At 40.2% G+C, this 23294-nt stretch overlaps 1 protein-coding gene across 4 annotated transcripts in view; it reads right to left on the bottom strand.

Moving 5' to 3' along the window:
- Nucleotides 1-5863: 5863 nt before the first annotated feature.
- Nucleotides 5864-23294, bottom strand: part of AMHR2 (anti-Mullerian hormone receptor type 2) — a 76466-nt gene continuing 59035 nt past the window's right edge. For all 4 annotated transcript variants that reach the window (XM_075199187.1, XM_075199186.1, XM_075199189.1 and 1 more), the window contains 2 exons: nucleotides 7835-7971; nucleotides 5864-6088 (listed from right to left, as the gene is read on the bottom strand). In XM_075199187.1, the coding sequence (XP_075055288.1) occupies nucleotides 5930-6088; nucleotides 7835-7971 (296 nt within the window). In that variant the 3' untranslated portion in view covers nucleotides 5864-5929. The remainder of the gene's footprint in view (nucleotides 6089-7834; nucleotides 7972-23294) is intronic.

Below are 23294 nucleotides of genomic sequence, written 5' to 3'. Positions count from 1 at the left end.
GGGGTGTGAGAGCGCTGTGTTTGGGGGCGATTCCGTAGGTCTAGAACCTGTGTGATAGGTGAGAGAGACTGCAGGCTGAAATCGTGTGTGACCTCATACAGCAAACACCTCAAAGTCATGGCAGCTGGGAGCGTGTTCGTGACAATTTACATGCATTGGAAAGCTAACAATATTTACACTTATGGAACTTCTAGAAACGCTGTGATGTCCTGCATCACATGCTGTCCACATTGTTCAGAAAGGTTTGAACGACAAAGGTCACACAGTAACGACCCCCTGCTGGGCCTTTGGCATCTAATAGTTTCCCTCACTAACAGCTGGCCACTAACTGGCATTGGGTGCCCCGCTCACAAAAACAAACAGTATTTTTATTCTCCACCCAAGAACTACAAACCAATTACACCCATGTGGAACACCTGTGTCTGTGTGTGCTGAAAGAGGAGCCCAGGTAAAATTTAACCCGCAGTCTACCTGGGTTTCTACCCACCATAGGAGAGGTGTGGTGAATAAGCTTATTTGTCACTATATATATATATATATATATATATATATATATATATATTATAAAGTTGTAAAGAATTGACTGGTGTATCATATCCAACAGAGCTACTTTCATCTGCCCATTAGTTGGTATTATCAGCAAAGAAATTCTTTAGACCAGGGTGTAAAGCACCTGTGTCACTCACTGTAAGGTCATGAGGTCATTGGGATAGTGGAGAATGGGGAATACAACACATTTCTGCACTACATTTAAGTCTGGATACTCAGATTTTTAACCTAAACAATGTTCAGATGTCCCACAACAACTATGTTTTGCGTTATTTTTGTGTAGCATTTATTGTACATTATAATTATGTTAGCGTCTCAACTGTCCATTTTACGGTATTTAGGCCACCATCTTAATATAAACTTGAGTTAACATTCTGTTTTAATGATAACACTGATTTGTGATCCATGATGTTATTTACTACCTGAAGCATGTTCCTTATCAATGTTACGGCGATTTTTGTGTATAATCTGCACCATTACTCTACACATGCCCAGAACGAACCATGCACCACAGAACACAGCAATGTTCAATTCATCTTCGAGTGCAAAGATCACTTGCTACAGCCTACAATTTCAGGGAGGTAACAGGGCGGGGAAGTGGCGGATGCCCATAGTTAATATACAGTAAGGACATGCCAAACTCAAGCACATGCATCAGTGTCCGATTCAAGCTCTGGAATCTCTCAGGTATATGCTTTTCATTCGTATGCCTTGCTCCAGTTACGGGTCTAGTCTAAGTGCTGATTACTAGTGCTGATGGCTGTGCATGCATGCTAAAACATGTGTTTGCAATCAGGAGCAACTGTATAAATGTATTTTATGTACAGTAGACATTCATAACATCCTATTAAATGTATTTCATGGAAAAAAGCCTATATTATTAAGATTTAATTGAATATATTTTTCCTGTGCTTTCTTTTGTGACTTGATTGTATTGGATGCATACTGCAGTGTCCTGTCTAGTAGAGCAGAGTGGACCTAGACCCGTATTCACCACACGTACCTTCACATGCGCTCCTTCTTGAATTTGGGCGTACGTATGCCCAATTTACTTGCATTTGAAAACAAACGCACTTTGAGCTCAGTATGCGTGCCTTCATGAATCAGGCCTACTGTGTCTTGTAACAACTGATGAAGAGTCAGTAAAAGATGATACCGTAGTGGAAGTAGTGGAGCCTTGAGGCTGGGTAGTGGAGCACAGCAAATACATAGGTGAACAGTGTGTAGTGCTGTAGAGCAGGTTATACACAATGAACAGCAGGCAAGGTTACAGGACGAGCTGAACACTCACAATATTGGAAGTTTGTAGACACATGTTTAACGGATGACAAGGTTACTGGAGGTAATACATAATGCTGGAAGTTGCAGAATGATGAGCTTATGATAAAAGGAACAGCCAAGACCACAAACACAAAGGAAGCAGAATACCACATTGCAGAATGTCCAAAGCTCAGGAACTGTACATTCTGGAATAGCTGAAGACTGGCACTGGCAGCAAAACACTTTTCTTCAGTAACAATTAATGACCAGCCCAGCGCTGAGTGAGAGGCAGGAATAAAAAGCCAGGGAAGCAAGTGCAGTTAGTTAGAACAAGGAAAGGAGATTAACTCCTAAACATAATAAATCTGCTCTTCTGAAGAGAGCATCCTCCCTATACTTTTATACCTCTTTCAGACCCTTTCTATTCATGTTCCCCCCATGTCTTCAAATTCCTTAAATACACCTCACGATTTATTTGGGCACAGATGCAGCCTCAGGTACATCTTCGAGTCCTGCAGAGGTCCTCTCTGAGCAGCTCGCTCAATGCATCTTATGGAGCAGCACTGGCTCCTCTAGAGTTATGGGTGTTACAACTCTGTCTGTTGTTTGTACCTAGCAGCAGTGCCTCATACCACCAGAGGTGCTGCTGTTCTGTTCCTGAACTCTTATACTTGCCTGAAGGAGTTAATCTCCTTGCATTATGCCTGATTAGAACTGCACCTGTCGCACTGCTTTAAGTACCTGCCTCTAGCTGTGTTCTGTGCAGTTCATCCGTTTGTTCCTGGCTGCTAACCTGCTCCTGTGCTGTTTGGTATACACCTGCTGGACTGAACTTCTGTGTATGACCCCTGCCTGGACCTTGGACCTTGCCTGCCTGCCTGAGACCCCGAATCGTTTGCCTGTACCTTGGACCACGCTGTTTTGCCTGTCGCCCTGACCTTTTGGACAGACTTCTGGACCTTGCTGATTTGCTTGATCTCTGCCTGGCTATTTGGATTTGTTTGTCTGATCACTGCTTGATCCCTGGACTCTGTCTGCTTTCCTGGACAGCCTTGTGCCTTCTGGACTGGGGTAAAACATAGAATACCTGTTCCTGCCATTTTTACTATACAGTCTCCTTAGGAACCTGTTCTTATCAGTGGATCTGAGTTATCTTTGTGAACCTGAATAAAGACACTTTGCTTTACACTTCTGTTGCTCTTCGTGAATGCACTGGGATTCATAACAAAGGGTTCTCTTTGAGGCCGAAAGTCTGGGACTGCTCACGTCTGCTTCCCTCCTCAGGCTCCCACTGGCTCGATGCCAGAAGAAGGCTCAATTTCACCCCGTTGTTTTCTACTCCATGGTGATATGAGATTTTGCCCCCGAACATTTGGCCTGTCCCGTCATCTTCCCCAGTTTTCCCATTGTTCAATTCTCTGGAATTCCTGCCTGGTCTTGTTCCATCTGGGTTCTATCTATGGCAGAAGAGTGGTATCAGATACTTAAATGACCTGACCCGCGACACCACTTTTCCCCTACTCTCAGACATCCAATCTACTTTTCATATCCCCACTAAAGATTTCTACCAATATTAACAATTAGGGAATTTCCATAGCAAAGTTAAAAACCGTCTTACTCTTTGTCCCCTTACTACTATAGAATCGTTATGTCTGCATCAAACTTCAACAGCTGGTCTGATTTCTACTATATATTCCGAGCTCATTGTTTTCAACACGATTATAATGCCACATCCAGTTCAATTTGCATGAGGATAAATGTGAATGTATAATGGATAGGTGTTGGCAGGGCTGTGTTTTATATGTGTCTCTTTGTTGCACTTATGCGCCATTAAACATGCCCTTACTGTACACAACAGTTAGATCGCCCCTACCCTCCTCTCCATTCGCAAGCAAGTGCAAGATGCAAGATTGTTTTGTGGGCATGCGCAGTACACATTTGTAGATTTTACGCTATGCAGACAGTTGTACGTCCAACTCAGCAACGTGCACTGAGTTTCTAAGGCAGCCGTGGGGAACCTGCAGTCTTTTGTGGCTTTAACTGTGGCATGCTTGAGCAGGAGGCTAATCTGTGTGCAGAAAACTGCCTCCTTGGAGAACTGTGTCAGCGCTCCAAGGAGGTGGTGAGTTTTCATTGTCAGTTGGATGACAAATTTCAATTAGTTTTTAGTTCTTTATTATTGGTTTATCTACTGAAAATAGAATTCCCGTGGACTGTGGATGCAGTGATATTTAGCAGCTGAGCCTCCCCCATACACCCACAGTAGGAAAAGCTCACTACACTGTATCTAGGACTTGTTTTAGTTCTTTTCAACTACTGTTTTGCAACACTGTAGTGCACATACACTGCATGCATCGTGTGCTCTCCTCCTGCTGCTTAGGGAGGCACATGCCACGGTGGAGGAGGTCCATTGTCTGCGCTCTCTTTGTAGGGGGTGGGCAGTGAAGAAACCTACAGGCAGTTGGGCTCATGAAAGACTTCCACAAATCCCTTAAGTAAAAGTACAACATTGCTCAAAGGGAACTATTTGAGCCATTATTTTGGACCAATATTAAACAGCAATTCAATCGAATCCAGTTTCATCACTGAGGCATCAACTGAATCTTTTTATCAGGGGCTTACATACTTCATCAGCAGTGGGCAATATGTATATTTTTATGATATATCAACACTTACAATTTCCTGATGGGGACACCAAAAAAAGCACAGCCTTGTGGCACTACAAGTGCTCATGCACATGCTGACACTTGTGAAATATTAAGGCAGTGTTATAAAAAAAAAAACACTGACATTTATTTTATAATTACATTTGGCCCACAAATTTATTATTAAAATAAATTGTCCCCCGTAAGAAAATTCATAATCACTGTTGCCCCTCTACAACAAAAAATATGGTTTATTGAAACTTCCACTATGCCTCCTGTTATATTAACATTCCCCTGCAGTGTAACAGTGATGTGTTTGCCAATCCCGCCTATAGAAAGCAGCGTCTTGTATCTGGCGATTTTTAATTCAAACTCGGGCAAGTTTGCAAAATCGCAGCTTCAAACATTTGGTGATTTGGATAGCTAGAGTAGGAAAATCGAGACCGTGATGTGTAACAATTTTCAAAGAAGCACGGCTCCCTTACATCAAATTGCTGGTTAATAAATCAGCGATTTTAAACTCGCCTGAAAAAAATCACTGGAGCCATACCTCTGCATTTTTATCATTACTTTGGTCCAGTAGTATTACCATAATTTTGGAGAGGCATATAGGGTCCTGTGCAGAGGCTCTCCCCAAAAGCTGTTCCTGACAGGAACTCATAGTAAATGGGTATACACAAGGAAAAACAAGGATAAAACAGAGTTATTTAAGCAGTAGCCCACAGCTGTAGAGCGATGACAAGAGATATGACAGAAGGCTAGGAGTGACAGTAATCTGTGACTAAACAAGAGGTATCTTGTAGAGGTTTTGGAAACCTTCTCTGTTAGGGCTTGGATTCATGGGCCAGAATACTTACCCCAATTAGCATGTCTAGAACAGAGAGAACACAGAGGGTGGAGATTAAATTCAACAACAATAGAGATCATTGATACGGCTGAACAGAGGAACTGATAAGAGTCCTATATAATAAATGCATGCACCATACACTGAGGGGTATATTTACTAAACTGAAAAAGCAACCAATCAGATTCTTGTTATCATTTATTTACTACATTCTAAAAAATGACAGCTAGAATCTGATTGCTTGCTATAGGCAACATCTCCACTTTTTCAAACCCGCAGTTGTAAATATACCCCTGAGTACTCAATGTAATGTTATTATGCTCTGCTGCAAGTACATTAACAGAGATCTCAGATTAATCAGGTTATCTGGTCAGCCTATCATTGATCAGATCCCTATTGGAGGAAAAATCATCCAAAGTACATACTACATGCAATGTTCTTACTGCATGGTCTGCGCTCTACCACATTTGTACACAAAGGATTGGCCTTGTTCATATTCCCTCCTATATTATACTGTATGTTCTCTATATCAAAACAGCCAGACATGGGGCTCAAGCGGAGAACATTTCGTTACATAACCCCATAGATTAGGTTTAATTTGCTTTATGTTACAGAAAGGACATTCCAGGATTCAGATATTCCCATTGTCTAAAAGTTCGTCCTCTGGCAGCAAACTGAAGGGCACAAGAAGTAGGTTACACAGTCTCTGCTGTGCACATTGAGCTGTCAGACGAGCATCGGAGTCAGGGTCCCAGCAATCCTCCAAGATTTCACACAATGTCTTGTAGAGCTGGGAGCAGAATACAAACACAAATTTAGCTTGAAGGGAAATCTACCTTATATATTACACAAAACAATATTTTCGTCATATTTACTTATATAGAGTGCAGGCTACCATATTCATTTTGCTGCCATACACTCCTGTTACATCATGCCCTTAATCACTTAATTATCATGGAGCTGGGTACAATACATTGTTTGTTGTGCCAAGCAATAACCTTTGTGCAATATATTTTTCAGATGTGGGAATTATGATCTTAGATGAGCTGAGATAAACATTGACTGTAGATTAAGTAACTTAAATATAATGTCTGTCATGGTTCAATTCCCGACCATGGTCTTAAATGTGTGGCGTTTGTATGTTCTCCCTGTGTTTGCGTGGATTTCCTCCGGGTGCTCTGGTTTCCTCCCACACTCCAAAAACATACTGGTAGGTTAACTAGCTGCTAACAAATTGACCCTAGTCTCTGTCTGTCTATGTGTCTGTGTGTGTTAGGGAATTTAGACTGTAAGCTCCAATGGGGCAGGGACTGATGTGAGTGAGTTCTCTATACAGCGCTGGGGAATTAGTGGCGCTATATAAATAGCTGCCGCTGATGATGATGGCTTTGTGGGACCTTGTGAACCTCTTTTACAAAGCACCCTGGATAAGCATTAGAAATCGCCTTAGTTTTGCACTGAGTGCCTGATGGTTTATCCATCTCACTCCTAGATGCATATGTTATGTTAGGCTATGTTAGGCAGTCAGAAGATGCCTGCGCCAACTAGAATTGTGTCTAAGTTTAAAAGGCAAAAAAGTTTGCACTAACCAGCACAGTCAATCTGTATGAAAGTAAGATAGACCATAACAAGCATTGTATGTACAGTACACATTAACAACATCTTGATTTATGTATTTAATGTAAAAAGTCATAAAAATAAAAATTTAAACTAACCATTTTTTTTAATGATTATACTGTTTATAGCTGTTCATTTATTTTATCACTAGCAGGGTCACCCGGCATTACGCTGGTCCGATTTGTAATGTGTTGCAGTTTTTACATGTTAGCAAATTATTTGGTTAATAGACCAAAAATGCTATTTAGAAAATAAGATTTGATGCCTTGTCGCTTTGTCAGTATGTCGTGTTGTCGGTATGTCGCGTTGTTAGTATGTCGCGCTGTCGATATGTCGCGTTGTCGGTATGTTGCGCTGTCGGTATGTCGCGCTGTCGGTATGCCGCGCTGTCGGTATGTCGCGCTGATGGTATGTCGCGCTGTCGGTATGTCGCGTTGTAGGTATGTCGCGCTGTAGGTATGTCGTGTTGTTGTGAGTCTTCCAGCAGTCAATTACCAGCAAAAATGATGTGATCAATATTTGTTGCTCTGTCGCATTGTCGCTATGTGGTCTAACAGGTTACTTTTTTGATACTAAATAATAATGTAAGATTTGGCAGCTTTACCTTGAGAGCAGTGCAAGGTATTCTCCAACAAACAAATAAACGTCTTATTTTATATAAATATAGATATCATTTTTTGTATTGCACATACGCTTGTGTGTTCTTATGCATATACTGTTCTATCTGTCTACGTGAAGCAAGTACCGTTTAGGCAGAGCGTTCTTACACCCAGATACAAATCAAAAAGCATCTTGAGATACGCTTGGATTTGATCATGGTTGGAAATACGCTCTAGTTCTGGTGGTTTTATAAACTCCAACTTGCGTGCTGTGTACACCGCCTTGCCATGGTACATGTAACAGTAATTTGACATATCACCTGGAGATTTCTGCTCCAATATTTGGGGAGTTGCGGCCTTCGCTTGTTCTCCACCACCAATGATCGCAGCTCATCCAGTGTGGGGTTTGGACCTAGCTCGTCCAAGAAGACAACCCGGAATTCTGGAGACTGATGATCTGACAGAAAGACATAAAGGGTCAGTTATGAGCCGTAGATGCAGTGTTAGTCATACATCACAATAGTGTATATGTAAATCAAGTACCTAATTTTATAGAACTGTACACAGATTTGTATTGAATACTGGACCAAACACTGTGCAAAACTGAGCCAATTCTAACGTCGCCTACAATATCAAAGCATGTGTGGCCAGCATAAAAGAGACTGATTACAGTGTCCCTCAGTGGGATTAATAAACACTGGCCACTGACAGGCATTCCTCCATCTCACATATTTCAGTTCTGATCAGCTCCTGAAATGTTTCCATATATAATTGTGAACATTATTAGTAGTGTTTTTCTATCAGTCAACTTCTACTTTAGTGCTAGTATCCAGGGCTGTGCGAGAGGGGCGACCGCCCAGGGCGCAACGCTGATGGGGGGCGCAGTTTATGAATGTTTTAGTTTCATTATTAAAATTGAGGGCTAGGGGGGGCAGCAGTTTTCCTTCTTGTTCCAGGCGCTAACATCTGAAGTTATGGCTCCACTAGTAGGCCTTTACTTTTTGACTTCTGACTTTTTATATTTCCTTTACATTTGCCTAACAGAAACACTTCAGCTAAATGTAGTATAAGATTCCTCTTGCTGGGCTTTCCTAGCATCAGGACAGGTGTTCCAAAACCTGCATTTGTCTTTGTTCCATAATTACCTCTTTAGTGCTAGATATGTATGCAACCCCCCTCCCTATAGTGTTATATATGCATCCCTGCATCCCCCCTCCCTATACTGTTATATATGTGTATATATATATATATATGACACCCAAAAAGTTCTTTAAGCTAACCAGCGCTTAGTAAAAGTGAACACAGTGAATTATATGGAAAATTTATACTCAATGTAATAGGCAGCTCCCCAGTCAATCAACACCTGTCTGCAAGTGTTGCACCTAAAAGATAAAATACAAAAAGACAGGGGGCGCCACACATAGTGTATTATTAGTGAGATATAATATACAGGTGACTCCAACGATAAGATAGTCCCGTACCAAATATGTGATGAAATTAGGCAGATGTAATAATCAGGCTGACCATAATATGGATCCACCTCAGATTTGGATAGCAGGAATCCACGATCACAGACCAAGTGATGAAAGACAATCTGCGGACTCAAATAAATCCACAATAGTGTGACACAGTATAAAAGGAGACCAAATTGGTCTCAAATACCACAAATTTAATGGCACCACATAAAAATATATATATTGCCCGTACATAGAGCACAATAAAACAAGCTTATCTGTCCACTGGCACAAACATGGAAGAGAAGGGTAGCAGGCGGCGACACCTCAGATCATCCAGCAATGAGCACAGGGACCAAGAACCTCTCCAACGCGTTTCGTCTTGTAGGTAAGACTTTATCAAGGAGTAATGAATCTAGCATCATCGCGGGCTCTTAAATACTTGAATCCTTTTACATAGGAGCCAATGCAAGCATGACCTTAGCGTATGGGCGGTAACCTCCGACTCCCGATACATCACATCCGGGACTCCACTTCCGGTATAGCGGTTTTAGTGTGAAGATAGATTTTATGTATTAGATGACATCAGGAGGGGATATTCCCAACAACTCCAGCTCCCGATATGTCACATCCGGAACTCCGCTTCCGGTATAACAATTTATATTTACATAACATCAGAGGGGGAAGCCCAATATCTATCAGAATGTATATGATAGAAACTATGTACCATCGCATCACATCCCGTTCGTCATCAGCAATATAAGTATAAGAAGAACTGGATCTTAGTCCAATGCCTCAATAAGCCATACAACATAAAAATAAATACACTATTAATACATACACAAATAAAATATAGCGTCACACTATCTAGTACAAAATACAGCTAACTAGTCAGCATTATCACATAGTACATAGAAATTCTAAATAAATTTTAACATATTCCCAAAACACAACAATGTAGTATTTAACAACATACAGACCGCCCCTTAAAGAGACAGGTAAATAATCAACACCCAGCAATAGGCTAAAGAAAGGGGGACAATAAACCCTACCAGTACACGAAAATGGCACTACAGAACCCCATATTAGAGTTCCATATGAACCACCTAAAGGGAAGAGAATATACCTAAAAAGAAAAACCGGCATTAGTATATAAATCAGTACATAATTAAATCAAAAATGAAGCCATTTCGAATGCTTCATTTAGGCCTCTAGGTGCCAAGGTGTCCAGTTTATACACCCAATACATCTCTCTACAGGTAAGTTTTTTAGCCAGATCTCCACCTCGTGCACCCAACACCACATGTTCAATACCTTTAAACTTGAGACCACTAGGGTCAGCATTCTGACAGGAAATAAAATGTCTCGATACTGTATGTAAATCTGATCTATTTCTAATCGCCCTCACATGCTCCTGAAGACGTATCTTAAGGGCCCTCTTAGTTTTACCAATATAGACTTTTCCACAAGGGCATTCTAGTTGGTAAATGACGTAGTAAGGCAGGTTATACGATCTTTCACTTTATATTCCTTCTGGTGCAATGAATCATAAAAGACTTTATTCAAAGGAGAAACAAATTTACACATATTACAATTGTTGCATTTGAAGGAACCTTTCCCCAGATTATTGAGAAATGTAGTCTTATTACCCTTTTCCTCTTTAAGTAAACTGGGTGCTAGTAAGGATTTTAAATTCCTAGTTTTCTTGAAGATGACATCCGGTTTCAACGGAACTACCGAACCTAAAATTGGGTCCATACAAATTAAACTCCAGTGTTTATTCAAGACAGATTTTATCTTCCTTTCATCTTGACTATATTCCGTAATGAAGGGAACTAATGTTTTATATCCTTCCTGTTTTCTATTCTTATAAACCAACATCTCTCTTCTATCTACATTATTAGTTTTTATTAGTGCTTCTGAGATAATGGGGTCAGGGTATCCTCTTTCCCTAAACCTTTCTGCAAAAATAAGGGATTGTTCCTTATATGAATTTTCATCCGAACAATTACGTTTAATACAATAAAATTGTGACCTAGGAATATTATCCTTCCATTTTCTAAGATGGCAACTATCATAATGTAAGTAACTATTCGTATCGACCTCCTTAATAAAGGTTTTCGTATGAATTTCAGGACCCTTACTTTCCAGAACTAAATCCAAATATTCTATACGACTATCATCAATCTTAGATGTAAATTTCAGATTGAAGTCATTTCTATTCAAATAGCTCAGGAATTCTTCCAAAATCTGAAGAGGACCATCCCAAATTAGGATAATATCATCTATATATCTACGGTAGAAAATGATGAAAGTAGAGAAAGGATTATTATCGCCATATATGAAATCAGACTCCCATCTACCCATAAGGAGATTGGCAAAACTGGGGGCAAAAATAGTCCCCATTGCCGTTCCACATATCTGCAGATAGAAGTCCTCCCTGAATTTGAAATAATTTCTAGAAAGAATAAATCTGATAAGTTTACAAATGAATACTTTAAGCCCATCATCTAGATCTTTATCCAACTGGAGATAATAGTTGATAGCTTCTATACCTTTTGTGTGATCAATAGAAGTGTACAGAGCCTGTACATCTATAGTGACCCATCTAAAGCTAGGTTTCCACTGTATATTACCCAACAGATGTAGCAGGGATGTGGAATCTTTTAGATAAGCAGGTAGAGAAATCACATACTTTTTAATAAAAAAGTCTACATATTGTGACGCATGTGACGTAAGGGAATCAATCCCCGCCACAATGGGTCGCCCAGGGGGATTCTCTAGGGATTTATGCACTTTAGGCAAATAGTAGAATATCGGGATCACTGGTGATTCCTGTAACAAGAATAAATATTCATCCCGAGACAATATATTTAATCTAAATGCCTCCTGTAGAATTAGCCTTAACTCATCCACATATTCGATTGTGGGATCTTGTTCTAACTTGATATAAGAGATTCTATCATTTAGTAGTCTCTCAGCCTCCATAATATAGTCTCCCCTATTTAGGACCACAATCCCTCCCCCCTTGTCGGCCTGTTTAATGACAATTTTATCATTATTCATAAGAGCATCCAATGCTTTTTTCTCTAAAGGTGAGATGTTCTTTTTATAGCTCACTGTAGCATTTCTTTGGCAAAGATCTTTCTTCACCAATTGATAAAACATCTCTATATTACTACCCCTAGATTCCAGAGGATAAAACTTTGAAGGTAACTTAAGACCTGTTATTGATTTTTTGGGATCTACCAGTTCAGTAACATTCTCATTTTTCTTCAGAAAATGTCTTTTAAGTGTAAGATTTCTAGTGAATCTATTTAGATCTAGAAATAGCTGAAAGTCATTAGATATATTTGTGGGTGCAAAAGAGAGACCCCTGCTAAGTAATTGCAGTTCATTCTGAGTAAGAGTATAATCAGAAAGATTGAATATACCAAGAGATTTTGGATCAAGAGGCTGAGGGGGGGCAGAAGTCTGTTCTAATAGTGCCTTCTTTTCCTTTCTCTTGAGTCCACCTCGTTTGCCTCTTCTTCTATATATCTCCTTTTCATAGGAGAGGCTATTTTTATATTTTCTCTTAGGTGGAATTTCTTGTAGACCGTATCCTCCTTGGGTGTTGTAGCAGGGGATAAAAAATCCTCCTCTGTACTCCAAAATCTTTCCCTCTGTAGTGGGGAGAACCTATTCCTGAGAGCTAGATGTTGGGGTACTCTTGTATCGAAAGAATTCCGATGTTTATGGGATACATTAATCCAATCATTTCTATCCTTGAATCTTGACCCAAATCTATTTAGATCACCTTGTGTTCTTTCCCCAACCTTAGGCCCTTCATTAGTTTGTTGTCTAGCCCAGTTGTAAACTTGATTATTCACATAATCTCTTTTGTCTCTGATATATTTCCTTTCTTTCCTTTCAACCACCTCAGATTCAAGTCTATCTAGTTTCTTATGTAACACTTTCTCATTGATCTTATAATCCTCCTTAGATTTAAGCTTCTCAGCTTTGGATTCTTTATCCTTTATTTCTATTTGGACTGATGTAAGTTGCTTTTGTTTCTCAGAAACAATCAACCTCATAAGATTAATAGAACATTCATCTAAAGTTCTATCCCACTCCTTCATGAACAAAGGATTATCTATACCAAAGGAGGGGACTTTTTTAATCCTCAAACCTCTAGGAACCCGTTTGGTTTTAATATATTCCTCCAAACCAGCTATGTCCCACCAAACCCTTATTTCTTTAGCTAACAATTTTTCTAGATTCCAGAAAAAATTATCTAGTGATTCTTGTTCAGTGGACAAAGTGTCAATATCAGTGAAAATCTTTTGACAATATTCAATTCTTCTATTAGCAATATTCTCAGATCTAAACATATTGCAATATGTGATTTCTCTACCTGCTTATCTAAAAGATTCCACATCCCTGCTACATCTGTTGGGTAATATACAGTGGAAACCTAGCTTTAGATGGGTCACTATAGATGTACAGGCTCTGTACACTTCTATTGATCACACAAAAGGTATAGAAGCTATCAACTATTATCTCCAGTTGGATAAAGATCTAGATGATGGGCTTAAAGTATTCATTTGTAAACTTATCAGATTTATTCTTTCTAGAAATTATTTCAAATTCAGGGAGGACTTCTATCTGCAGATATGTGGAACGGCAATGGGGACTATTTTTGCCCCCAGTTTTGCCAATCTCCTTATGGGTAGATGGGAGTCTGATTTCATATATGGCGATAATAATCCTTTCTCTACTTTCATCATTTTCTACCGTAGATATATAGATGATATTATCCTAATTTGGGATGGTCCTCTTCAGATTTTGGAAGAATTCCTGAGCTATTTGAATAGAAATGACTTCAATCTGAAATTTACATCTAAGATTGATGATAGTCGTATAGAATATTTGGATTTAGTTCTGGAAAGTAAGGGTCCTGAAATTCATACGAAAACCTTTATTAAGGAGGTCGATACGAATAGTTACTTACATTATGATAGTTGCCATCTTAGAAAATGGAAGGATAATATTCCTAGGTCACAATTTTACCGTATTAAACGTAATTGTTCGGATGAAAATTCATATAAGGAACAATCCCTTATTTTTGCAGAAAGGTTTAGGGAAAGAGGATACCCTGACCCCATTATCTCAGAAGCACTAATAAAAACTAATAATGTAGATAGAAGAGAGATGTTGGTTTATAAGAATAGAAAACAGGAAGGATATAAAACATTAGTTCCCTTCATTACGGAATATAGTCAAGATGAAAGGAAGATAAAATCTGTCTTGAATAAACACTGGAGTTTAATTTGTATGGACCCAATTTTAGGTTCGGTAGTTCCGTTGAAACCGGATGTCATCTTCAAGAAAACTAGGAATTTAAAATCCTTACTAGCACCCAGTTTACTTAAAGAGGAAAAGGGTAATAAGACTACATTTCTCAATAATCTGGGGAAAGGTTCCTTCAAATGCAACAATTGTAATATGTGTAAATTTGTTTCTCCTTTGAATAAAGTCTTTTATGATTCATTGCACCAGAAGGAATATAAAGTGAAAGATCGTATAACCTGCCTTACTACGTCAGTCATTTACCAACTAGAATGCCCTTGTGGAAAAGTCTATATTGGTAAAACTAAGAGGGCCCTTAAGATACGTCTTCAGGAGCATGTGAGGGCGATTAGAAATAGATCAGATTTACATACAGTATCTAGACATTTTATTTCCTGTCAGAATGCTGACCCTAGTGGTCTCAAGTTTAAAGGTATTGAACATGTGGTGTTGGGTGCACGAGGTGGAGATCTGGCTAAAAAACTTACCTGTAGAGAGATGTATTGGGTGTATAAACTGGACACCTTGGCACCTAGAGGCCTAAATGAAGCATTCGAAATGGCTTCATTTTTGATTTAATTATGTACTGATTTATATACTAATGCCGGTTTTTCTTTTTAGGTATATTCTCTTCCCTTTAGGTGGTTCATATGGAACTCTAATATGGGGTTCTGTAGTGCCATTTTCGTGTACTGGTAGGGTTTATTGTCCCCCTTTCTTTAGCCTATTGCTGGGTGTTGATTATTTACCTGTCTCTTTAAGGGGCGGTCTGTATGTTGTTAAATACTACATTGTTGTGTTTTGGGAATATGTTAAAATTTATTTAGAATTTCTATGTACTATGTGATAATGCTGACTAGTTAGCTGTATTTTGTACTAGATAGTGTGACGCTATATTTTATTTGTGTATGTATTAATAGTGTATTTATTTTTATGTTGTATGGCTTATTGAGGCATTGGACTAAGATCCAGTTCTTCTTATACTTATATTGCTGATGACGAACGGGATGTGATGCGATGGTACATAGTTTCTATCATATACATTCTGATAGATATTGGGCTTCCCCCTCTGATGTTATGTAAATATAAATTGTTATACCGGAAGCGGAGTTCCGGATGTGACATATCGGGAGCTGGAGTTGTTGGGAATATCCCCTCCTGATGTCATCTAATACATAAAATCTATCTTCACACTAAAACCGCTATACCGGAAGTGGAGTCCCGGATGTGACGTATCGGGAGTCGGAGGTTACCGCCCATACGCTAAGGTCATGCTCGCATTGGCTCCTATGTAAAAGGATTCAAGTATTTAAGAGCCCGCGATGATGCTAGATTCATTACTCCTTGATAAAGTCTTACCTACAAGACGAAACGCGTTGGAGAGGTTCTTGGTCCCTGTGCTCATTGCTGGATGATCTGAGGTGTCGCCGCCTGCTACCCTTCTCTTCCATGTTTGTGCCAGTGGACAGATAAGCTTGTTTTATTGTGCTCTATGTACGGGCAATATATATATTTTTATGTGGTGCCATTAAATTTGTGGTATTTGAGACCAATTTGGTCTCCTTTTATACTGTGTCACACTATTGTGGATTTATTTGAGTCCGCAGATTGTCTTTCATCACTTGGTCTGTGATCGTGGATTCCTGCTATCCAAATCTGAGGTGGATCCATATTATGGTCAGCCTGATTATTACATCTGCCTAATTTCATCACATATTTGGTACGGGACTATCTTATCGTTGGAGTCACCTGTATATTATATCTCACTGATAATACACTATGTGTGGCGCCCCCTGTCTTTTTGTATTTTATATATATATATATATATATATATATACACACACACATATAGGGAGGGGAGCTGCATATATAACACTATAGGCAGGGGGGTTGCATATATATATATATATATATATATATATATATATATAACAAAATAGGGAGGGGGAGGCTGCATATAGACCATTATACCACTATAGGGAGGGTGGAGGCTGGATATAATATGACCACTATTGGGAGGGGGAAGGCTGCAAATATAAAACTATCAGGAGGGGGGAGGCTGCATATATATAACAGTATAGGGAGGGGAGGCTGCACATAGAAAACTATAGGGATATAGGCACAGGATCTTGCTTCCTATTTCAAGGACAAAATTGATAAGATCAGGCTTAAAATTATATCATCTCCCTTAACAAGCAATTTGCTCAATTCCTTTGTAGCACCCTCTGACACTCTCTCTTCATTTGATGCCACAAATGAAGAGGAAGTTTCTACTCTCTTCTCATCTTCCTACTCTACCTCCTGTCCTCATGATCCCATTCCCTCACAAATTGGTATGTCCCTGTCTCCTGTGCTCATTCCCCCTCTAACTAAAATCTGTAATCTATCTCTTTCTACTGGTATTTTTCCGTCACTATTCAAGCATACAGTGATTACTCCCATGCCCCTCCAAGCTTCTCGAGAGAATTGCCTACACCCGCCTCACACACTTTCTTACAGCAAACAACCTATTAGATCCTCTTCAGTCAGGCTTTCGCTCTGAACATTCCACAGAGACTGCGCTGACCAAAGTTGTCAATGATTTGATCACAGCAAAAAATAATAACCAATGCTCTCTTCTAATTCTCTTGGATCTCTCTGCTGCATTTGACACTGTTGACCACTCTCTCCTCATACAAATGCTACAATCCCTAGGTCTTGAAGGCACTGTCCTATCCTGGTTCTCATCCTACCTATCTAATTGCTCTTTCAGTGTTAATTTCTCTGGATCCACCTCTGCTCCGCTTCCTTTATCAGTTGGAGTTCCACAAGGCTCAGTCCTAGGTCCTCTGCTATTCTCTATCTACACCACTTCCCTTGGAAAACTAATAAGCTCCTTTGGATTTCAGTATCATCTCTATGCGGATGATACACAAATTTATCTATCCTCTCCTGATCTTTCACCATCTGTGTTGTCTCGCGTTACTGACTGTCTTTCTGCCATTTCATCTTGGATGTCTTCTCGCCAACTCAAACTCAATCTTTCAAAAACTGAATTAATAATATTCCCACCCAAAAACAGAAGCTTCCTGCCTAACATTTCTATTTCTGTTGATAACATGACCATAAATCCCACCCCGCAAGCTTGTTGCCTAGGTGTAATCCTTGATTCACAACTGTCATTTATTCCCCACATCAACTCTATATCTAAATCATGTTACAAACACCTAAAGAACATTTCCAGAATACGCACATATCTGACACAAGACATCGCAAAAACATTAATTCATGCACTCATCATCTCCTGCATCGACTATTGCAATTCCCTCCTTACTAGTCTTCCCAAAGTCAGACTCAAACCCCTACAATCTATTTTGCACACAGCGGCTAGATTGATTTTCCTTACAAACCGTTACTCCTCTGCTGAGCCACTCTGTCAGTCTCTACATTGGCTGCCTGTATTTCAACGAATCCAATATAAAATTCTTCTACTAACATACAAGGCCATCAACAAAATTGCACCGACATACATTTCCTCACTTGTCTCGAAATATCTCCCTACTCGATACCTCCGTTCTGCACAAGATCTGCGTCTCTCCTCCACTCTCATCACATCCTCCCATTCTCGGTTACAGGATTTTTTCCGGGCTGCACCCACTTTGTGGAATTCCCTTCCACGCACATTAAGACTTTCCTCTAGTCTTCAAACCTTCAAGCGTTCACTGAAAACCCACCTCTTCAGACAAGGTTATGATATTCCTCGACCATCAGCTTAATTTCCCTAGATTACCCTATTAGCATCCTCTACACTGCTAACGCAGGACAACAACCCTCTGACCAAAATTGCAACACACATAGCCCACTCAGTACTTTTACCTTTGCAGTCTGGCTGGTCCATTGTGCAATATGATGTAGCACTTACCCTTGTGTTTCTAACTCCCATTGTCCTATAGATTGTAAGCTTTCGAGCAGGGTTCTCTTACCTCTCTGTCTGTATGTATTACCCAGTATTGTCTTATTAATGTTTGTTCCCAATTGTAAAGCGCTACGGAATTTGCTGGCGCTATATAAATAAATGTTGATGATGATGATGATGATAGGGATGGGGAGGCTGCATATACAAAACTATAGGGAGGGGGAGGCTGCATATATAAAACTATAGGGAGGGGCTGCACAGAGAAAACTAGGGAAGGGGGGCTACATATACAAAACTGTAGGGGGGCTGCTATAATGTGTGAGGGAATGGAGGGGTGTCTTAGTATTACATGGGTGGGAGGTAGGCTATTAATTTAATGGTGGATTTTAGGTGGGTTCTAATTATTTAATGGGTGCTATTTTATTTGTGGGGTGGTAGTGGGACAATTGAATTTATTGGTGGGGCCTATTAAATTTAGATGGGGTGATGGGAAATGTTTATATTAAATGTAAATGCTATTAATTTATTCCTGGGGAGGGTAATAGGTTGAGTTATTAAATGTATATACTATTAATTTAATGATATGGCTGGATGGAGGAAAATAGATCTATTTATCAAATGTGAGTAATAATATTTTAATGTTGGGGATGGAAAGAGACCTAATTATTAAATGTGGGTGCTATTGATTTAATGCTGAGGATGTCTGAAGTTTTCTACATTTCATGTACCCATTTTTTTTCTCAAAATAGGGCATCCAACATTCCAGGATCCAGACAAGCAGCAACTGATCTAAAGAAACCGACAGGTACAGGTGGTGAAAGTGACAAGAACAGGTAGGAGAGAGCAGGACAGTCTGCCAACTGTCGTTAATGTGTTGAGGCAGTCCCAAATTTGTGATGACTGTCTCGCTTAGTCAGGATTTGATCTAACACCAAGGATAGTTGGAATATATGTCCCACTTCAAACTGTACTGCTCGTGAAGGCAGAGCTGCGTGCACCTGACAGTAATGCACACAGCTTTGCTTGTGTACCTGTCTAAAATGTATCTAAAATGATACCCCCCTCTGTTTTAACTGCCCCAGCCCCACCAAGAGTCTTTATCCACCTCTGGTCATACTTTAGTGGTTCTTGCATTGATTCCATTTCATGCCTTCTACCTTGCACTGGGCCCATTCTCAGATCACTTTGTTGAACATATGGCCAGCCCCCATTATACTGACAATATCATTAATCCTGCCTCCTTTGCTCTTACTATATCACCAGCAAACCCTTAGAATAGCTCTCACCTTCACTTATACCATTATCTGCAAACCCTCCCTGCACTGTTATTAATTCAGACCACCGCCATTCACTGGGCACGTTTAGGGCTCATACACAATTGTTACAAAATTGTTTTCTTGCAGATGCTTCAAGCATTTCACCTTTGTGGTGATCAAACTGGATAGCCATTTATTATGACGATTATTTTTAATGCATTTTTTTGAAATACACAGTACACATTTTTATACTTTAAAAGAGAGAAATTTGACTGGTAGTTTGCAGCTCATGATGTCAGGAAAAGATGAAAGAGTGCGGTGAGTTGCTCATATGCTGCTCTGGCAGATGGATCAGATACGATTGTGCCAACATGTTTCGTAATAGTTAAACTTAGAAACTTTGTTTAATATGAAAGGAATATTGGATGCGGGTTGGCAAAGTTCAGCCCGGGGGGCGCACAGGCGACCATATCACATGACACGCGATGCAGCCGCGTCATCGCGTGTCATGTGATGCGGCCGCCTGTGCGCCGACGTGGCCGCATCCCATGTCTTGTGATGCGGCCGCTTGGAATATTCATGAAATATTGTATTTAACGGGGGGGCGGCCGGCCCGAACAGCTGTCAGACTGAGGGGGACGATGCCCCCCTGCCCAGCCCAGCCCGCCCCTGATTGGAAGGATATGTTAGTAGGCACCTAAACAAGTTTGAGAACAGAGCATAAACCAGTTGCAGTTCATGCAAAAGGATTCATGTATTTTTATAACACAGGACTGGCAGCCTTTTCCCCGCATTGCTATTTAAAACGTTTTTTATGTGCCTGTTGATTATTTCTTCACATGCTTGACTTCATTTATTTTTTTGGGTGGCTTGTCTGTGTATCTCTTATTTGTCTATAATTTTAAAATTGTTTTGATGAACCTTTTTTTGTTAACCCGCTTGTGTCTGATGCAACTCCCCACGTTTTTTTGGGGGGGATATTAAACCCCCTTAAAACATTTTTTCCTGCAAGGTATGTTTGCTCTGTATACCTATTTTAAAGGTGGGATAATATTAATAATAATACATGAAAGTCATTAGTCCCTGGTAAGGATGAGCGGCTCGGATTATCGAAATCCGAGCCCACCCGAACAGTGCGGATCCGACGGGATCCGAGCACTGTTCGGGTACTTCCGCCCGCCAAACGAATCCAAAACTAGGCTATGACATCCAAGTCTCGCGTCAGATCTCGAGAGACTTGAATGTCATAAATGCCCTGCTCGCGGCCGCCATCTTCATTCTCCCTGCGATCCCTGTCGAGGGAGGTTGATATCCTGTGCTCTGTTATTATACTAATTTACTATAGTCAAGTGGTCCTTTGTCCAGTGCTCTGTCCTGCTGAGTCCAGTAGTACTTTGTCCAGTGCTCTGTCCTGCTGATTTCAGTGGTGCTTTGGCCAGTGTCTGTCCTGCTGAGTCCAGTGGTGCTTTTCTCCTGAGTTTTTTTGGGCTAAGTCCATAGTAATTTTATAATTATAATAAAATCTTCTAAAAATGTTAAAAAAATAAAAAAAAAATAATAAAAAAATAATTTAAAAAGTATAAAAAATATTCTAGAGCAATATATTCCTGCAGTCCCAAAAAATAGGCACTGCAATCTATATTACTACGTTCACTGTTTCTGCATTTCCAAAAAATAGGAACTGCAATCTATATTACTACGTTCACTGTTTCTGCATTTCCAAAAAATAGGAACTGCAATCTATATTACTACGTTCACTGTTTAAGCAGTCCAAAAAATAGGACCTGCAATCTATATTACTACGTTCACTGTTTCTGCAGTCCAAAAAATAGGAACTGCAATCTATATTACTACGTTCACTGTTTCTGCAGTCCCAAAAAATAGGATCTGCAATCTATATTACTACGTTCACTGTTTAAGCAGTCCAAAAAATAGGAACTGCAATCTATATTACTACGTTCACTGTTTCTGCAGTCCAAAAAATAGGACCTGCAATCTATATTACTACGTTCACTGTTTCTGCAGTCCAAAAAATAGGAACTGCAATCTATATTACTACGTTCACTGTTTCTGCAGTCCCAAAAAATAGGATCTGCAATCTATATTACTACGTTCACTGTTTAAGCAGTCCAAAAAATAGGAACTGCAATCTATATTACTACGTTCACTGTTTCTGCAGTCCAAAAAATAGGAACTGCAATCTATATTACTACGTTCACTGTTTCTGCAGTCCAAAAAATAGGAACTGCAATCTATATTACTACGTTCACTGTTTCTGCATTTCCAAAAAACAGGAACTGCAATCTATATTACTACGTTCACTGTTTCAGCAGTTCCAATGTGTGTGTGGTTTAGGGTTACGCTCTCTTGTGCTGCATATAATGGAGTACAAAAATTTGGAGGATAAAGTAGGGAAAGATCAAGACCCACTTCCTCCTAATGCTGAAGCTGCTGCCACTAGTCATGACATAGACGATGAAATGCCATCAACGTCGTCTGCCAAGGGCGATGCCCAATCTTCAACACCTGTGGTTGCGAGGGAAAAGCTCAGTTTTCCTAAAAGACCCGCTGGCGGGGATGCTAAGAACATCTAGTCCGGACTGAAGGACCTGCCAACCATTGCAGACATGTCTACTGTTGCTGCATTGGATGCTGTCACAATTGAAAAAATGGTGGAGGATTACTTTGCTGACACCATCCAAATAGACATGTCAGACAGTTCATATTCTTACTGGCAGGAAAAAAAGCCAGTTTGGAAGCCCCTGTACAAACTGGCTCTATTTTACCTGAGTTGTCCCCCCTCCAGTGTGTACTCGGAAAGAGTTTTTAGTGCAGCGGGGAACCTGGTCAGTGAGCGGCGAAGGAGGTTGCTTCCGCAAAACGTTGAAAAAATGATGTTCATTAAAATGAATTATCAATTCCTCAATCAAGAACAGCACTGCCCTCCAGATAATACAGAGGGAACTGTGGTTGTGGAGTCCAGCGGGGACGAATTGATAATGTGTGAGGGCGAGGAAGTACACACTGAAGGGGGCGAGGAATCAGAGGATGAGTACGACGACGACATCTTGCCTCAGTAGAGCCAGTTTAGTTTGTACAGGGAGAGATGGACAGCTTTTTTTGTGTGGGGGCCCAAACAAACCAATCATTTCAGCCACAGTTTTGTAGGCCCTGTCGCTGAAATGATTGGTTAGTTAAAGTGCGCATGTCCTATTTCAGCAACATCAGGGTGGGTGGGAGGGCCCAAGGACAATTCCATCTAGCAACTCTTTTTTTGGCATTATGTGACCGTCCAACAGTCGTTTGCCATGAGCACGAAGTACGACAGTAGTCATCCTATGGCAAAGCGGATAACTGCGGCCTTAACAGCTATGTTGGTGTTAGACGTGCATCCGGTGTCCGCCATCTGTGCAGTGGAATTTAGACAAGTTGAAGGAGGTATTGTGGCCCCGGTACCAAATTGGGTACCGGGGCCACTCCACTACGCAGTCCAGAAATCTTAGTATCAGATATTAAACTACGTTTACTGTTCCTGCTACATCAAAAAAGCATGAACCTGTCCTGCCATCAACAAAAACAATAGGTAGTGACGCGCTTGAACCCCACCCTCTATATGCTGCAGAGGATGGAGAAGCAGAAAAAGGCCATTCAAGCCTACACAGCCACCTACGATGGGCCACCTGTTTGTGCCGCCCACTTGTGTCGCTTAGCTTAGTTATCCAGCTACCTCGGTGGAACCTTTTGGACTAAAAACAATATTGTGAGGTGTGAGGTGTTCAGAATAGACTGGAAATTAGTGGAAATGAATGTTATTGAGGTTAATAATAGTGTAGGAGTGAAAAAA

The sequence above is a fragment of the Mixophyes fleayi genome, chromosome 2 (assembly GCF_038048845.1).
Source record: "Mixophyes fleayi isolate aMixFle1 chromosome 2, aMixFle1.hap1, whole genome shotgun sequence".
NCBI classification, from domain to species: Eukaryota; Metazoa; Chordata; class Amphibia; order Anura; family Limnodynastidae; genus Mixophyes; species Mixophyes fleayi.
Note: the sequence above shows the minus strand (reverse complement) of the source record. Positions and strands in the feature narration are given on the sequence as shown.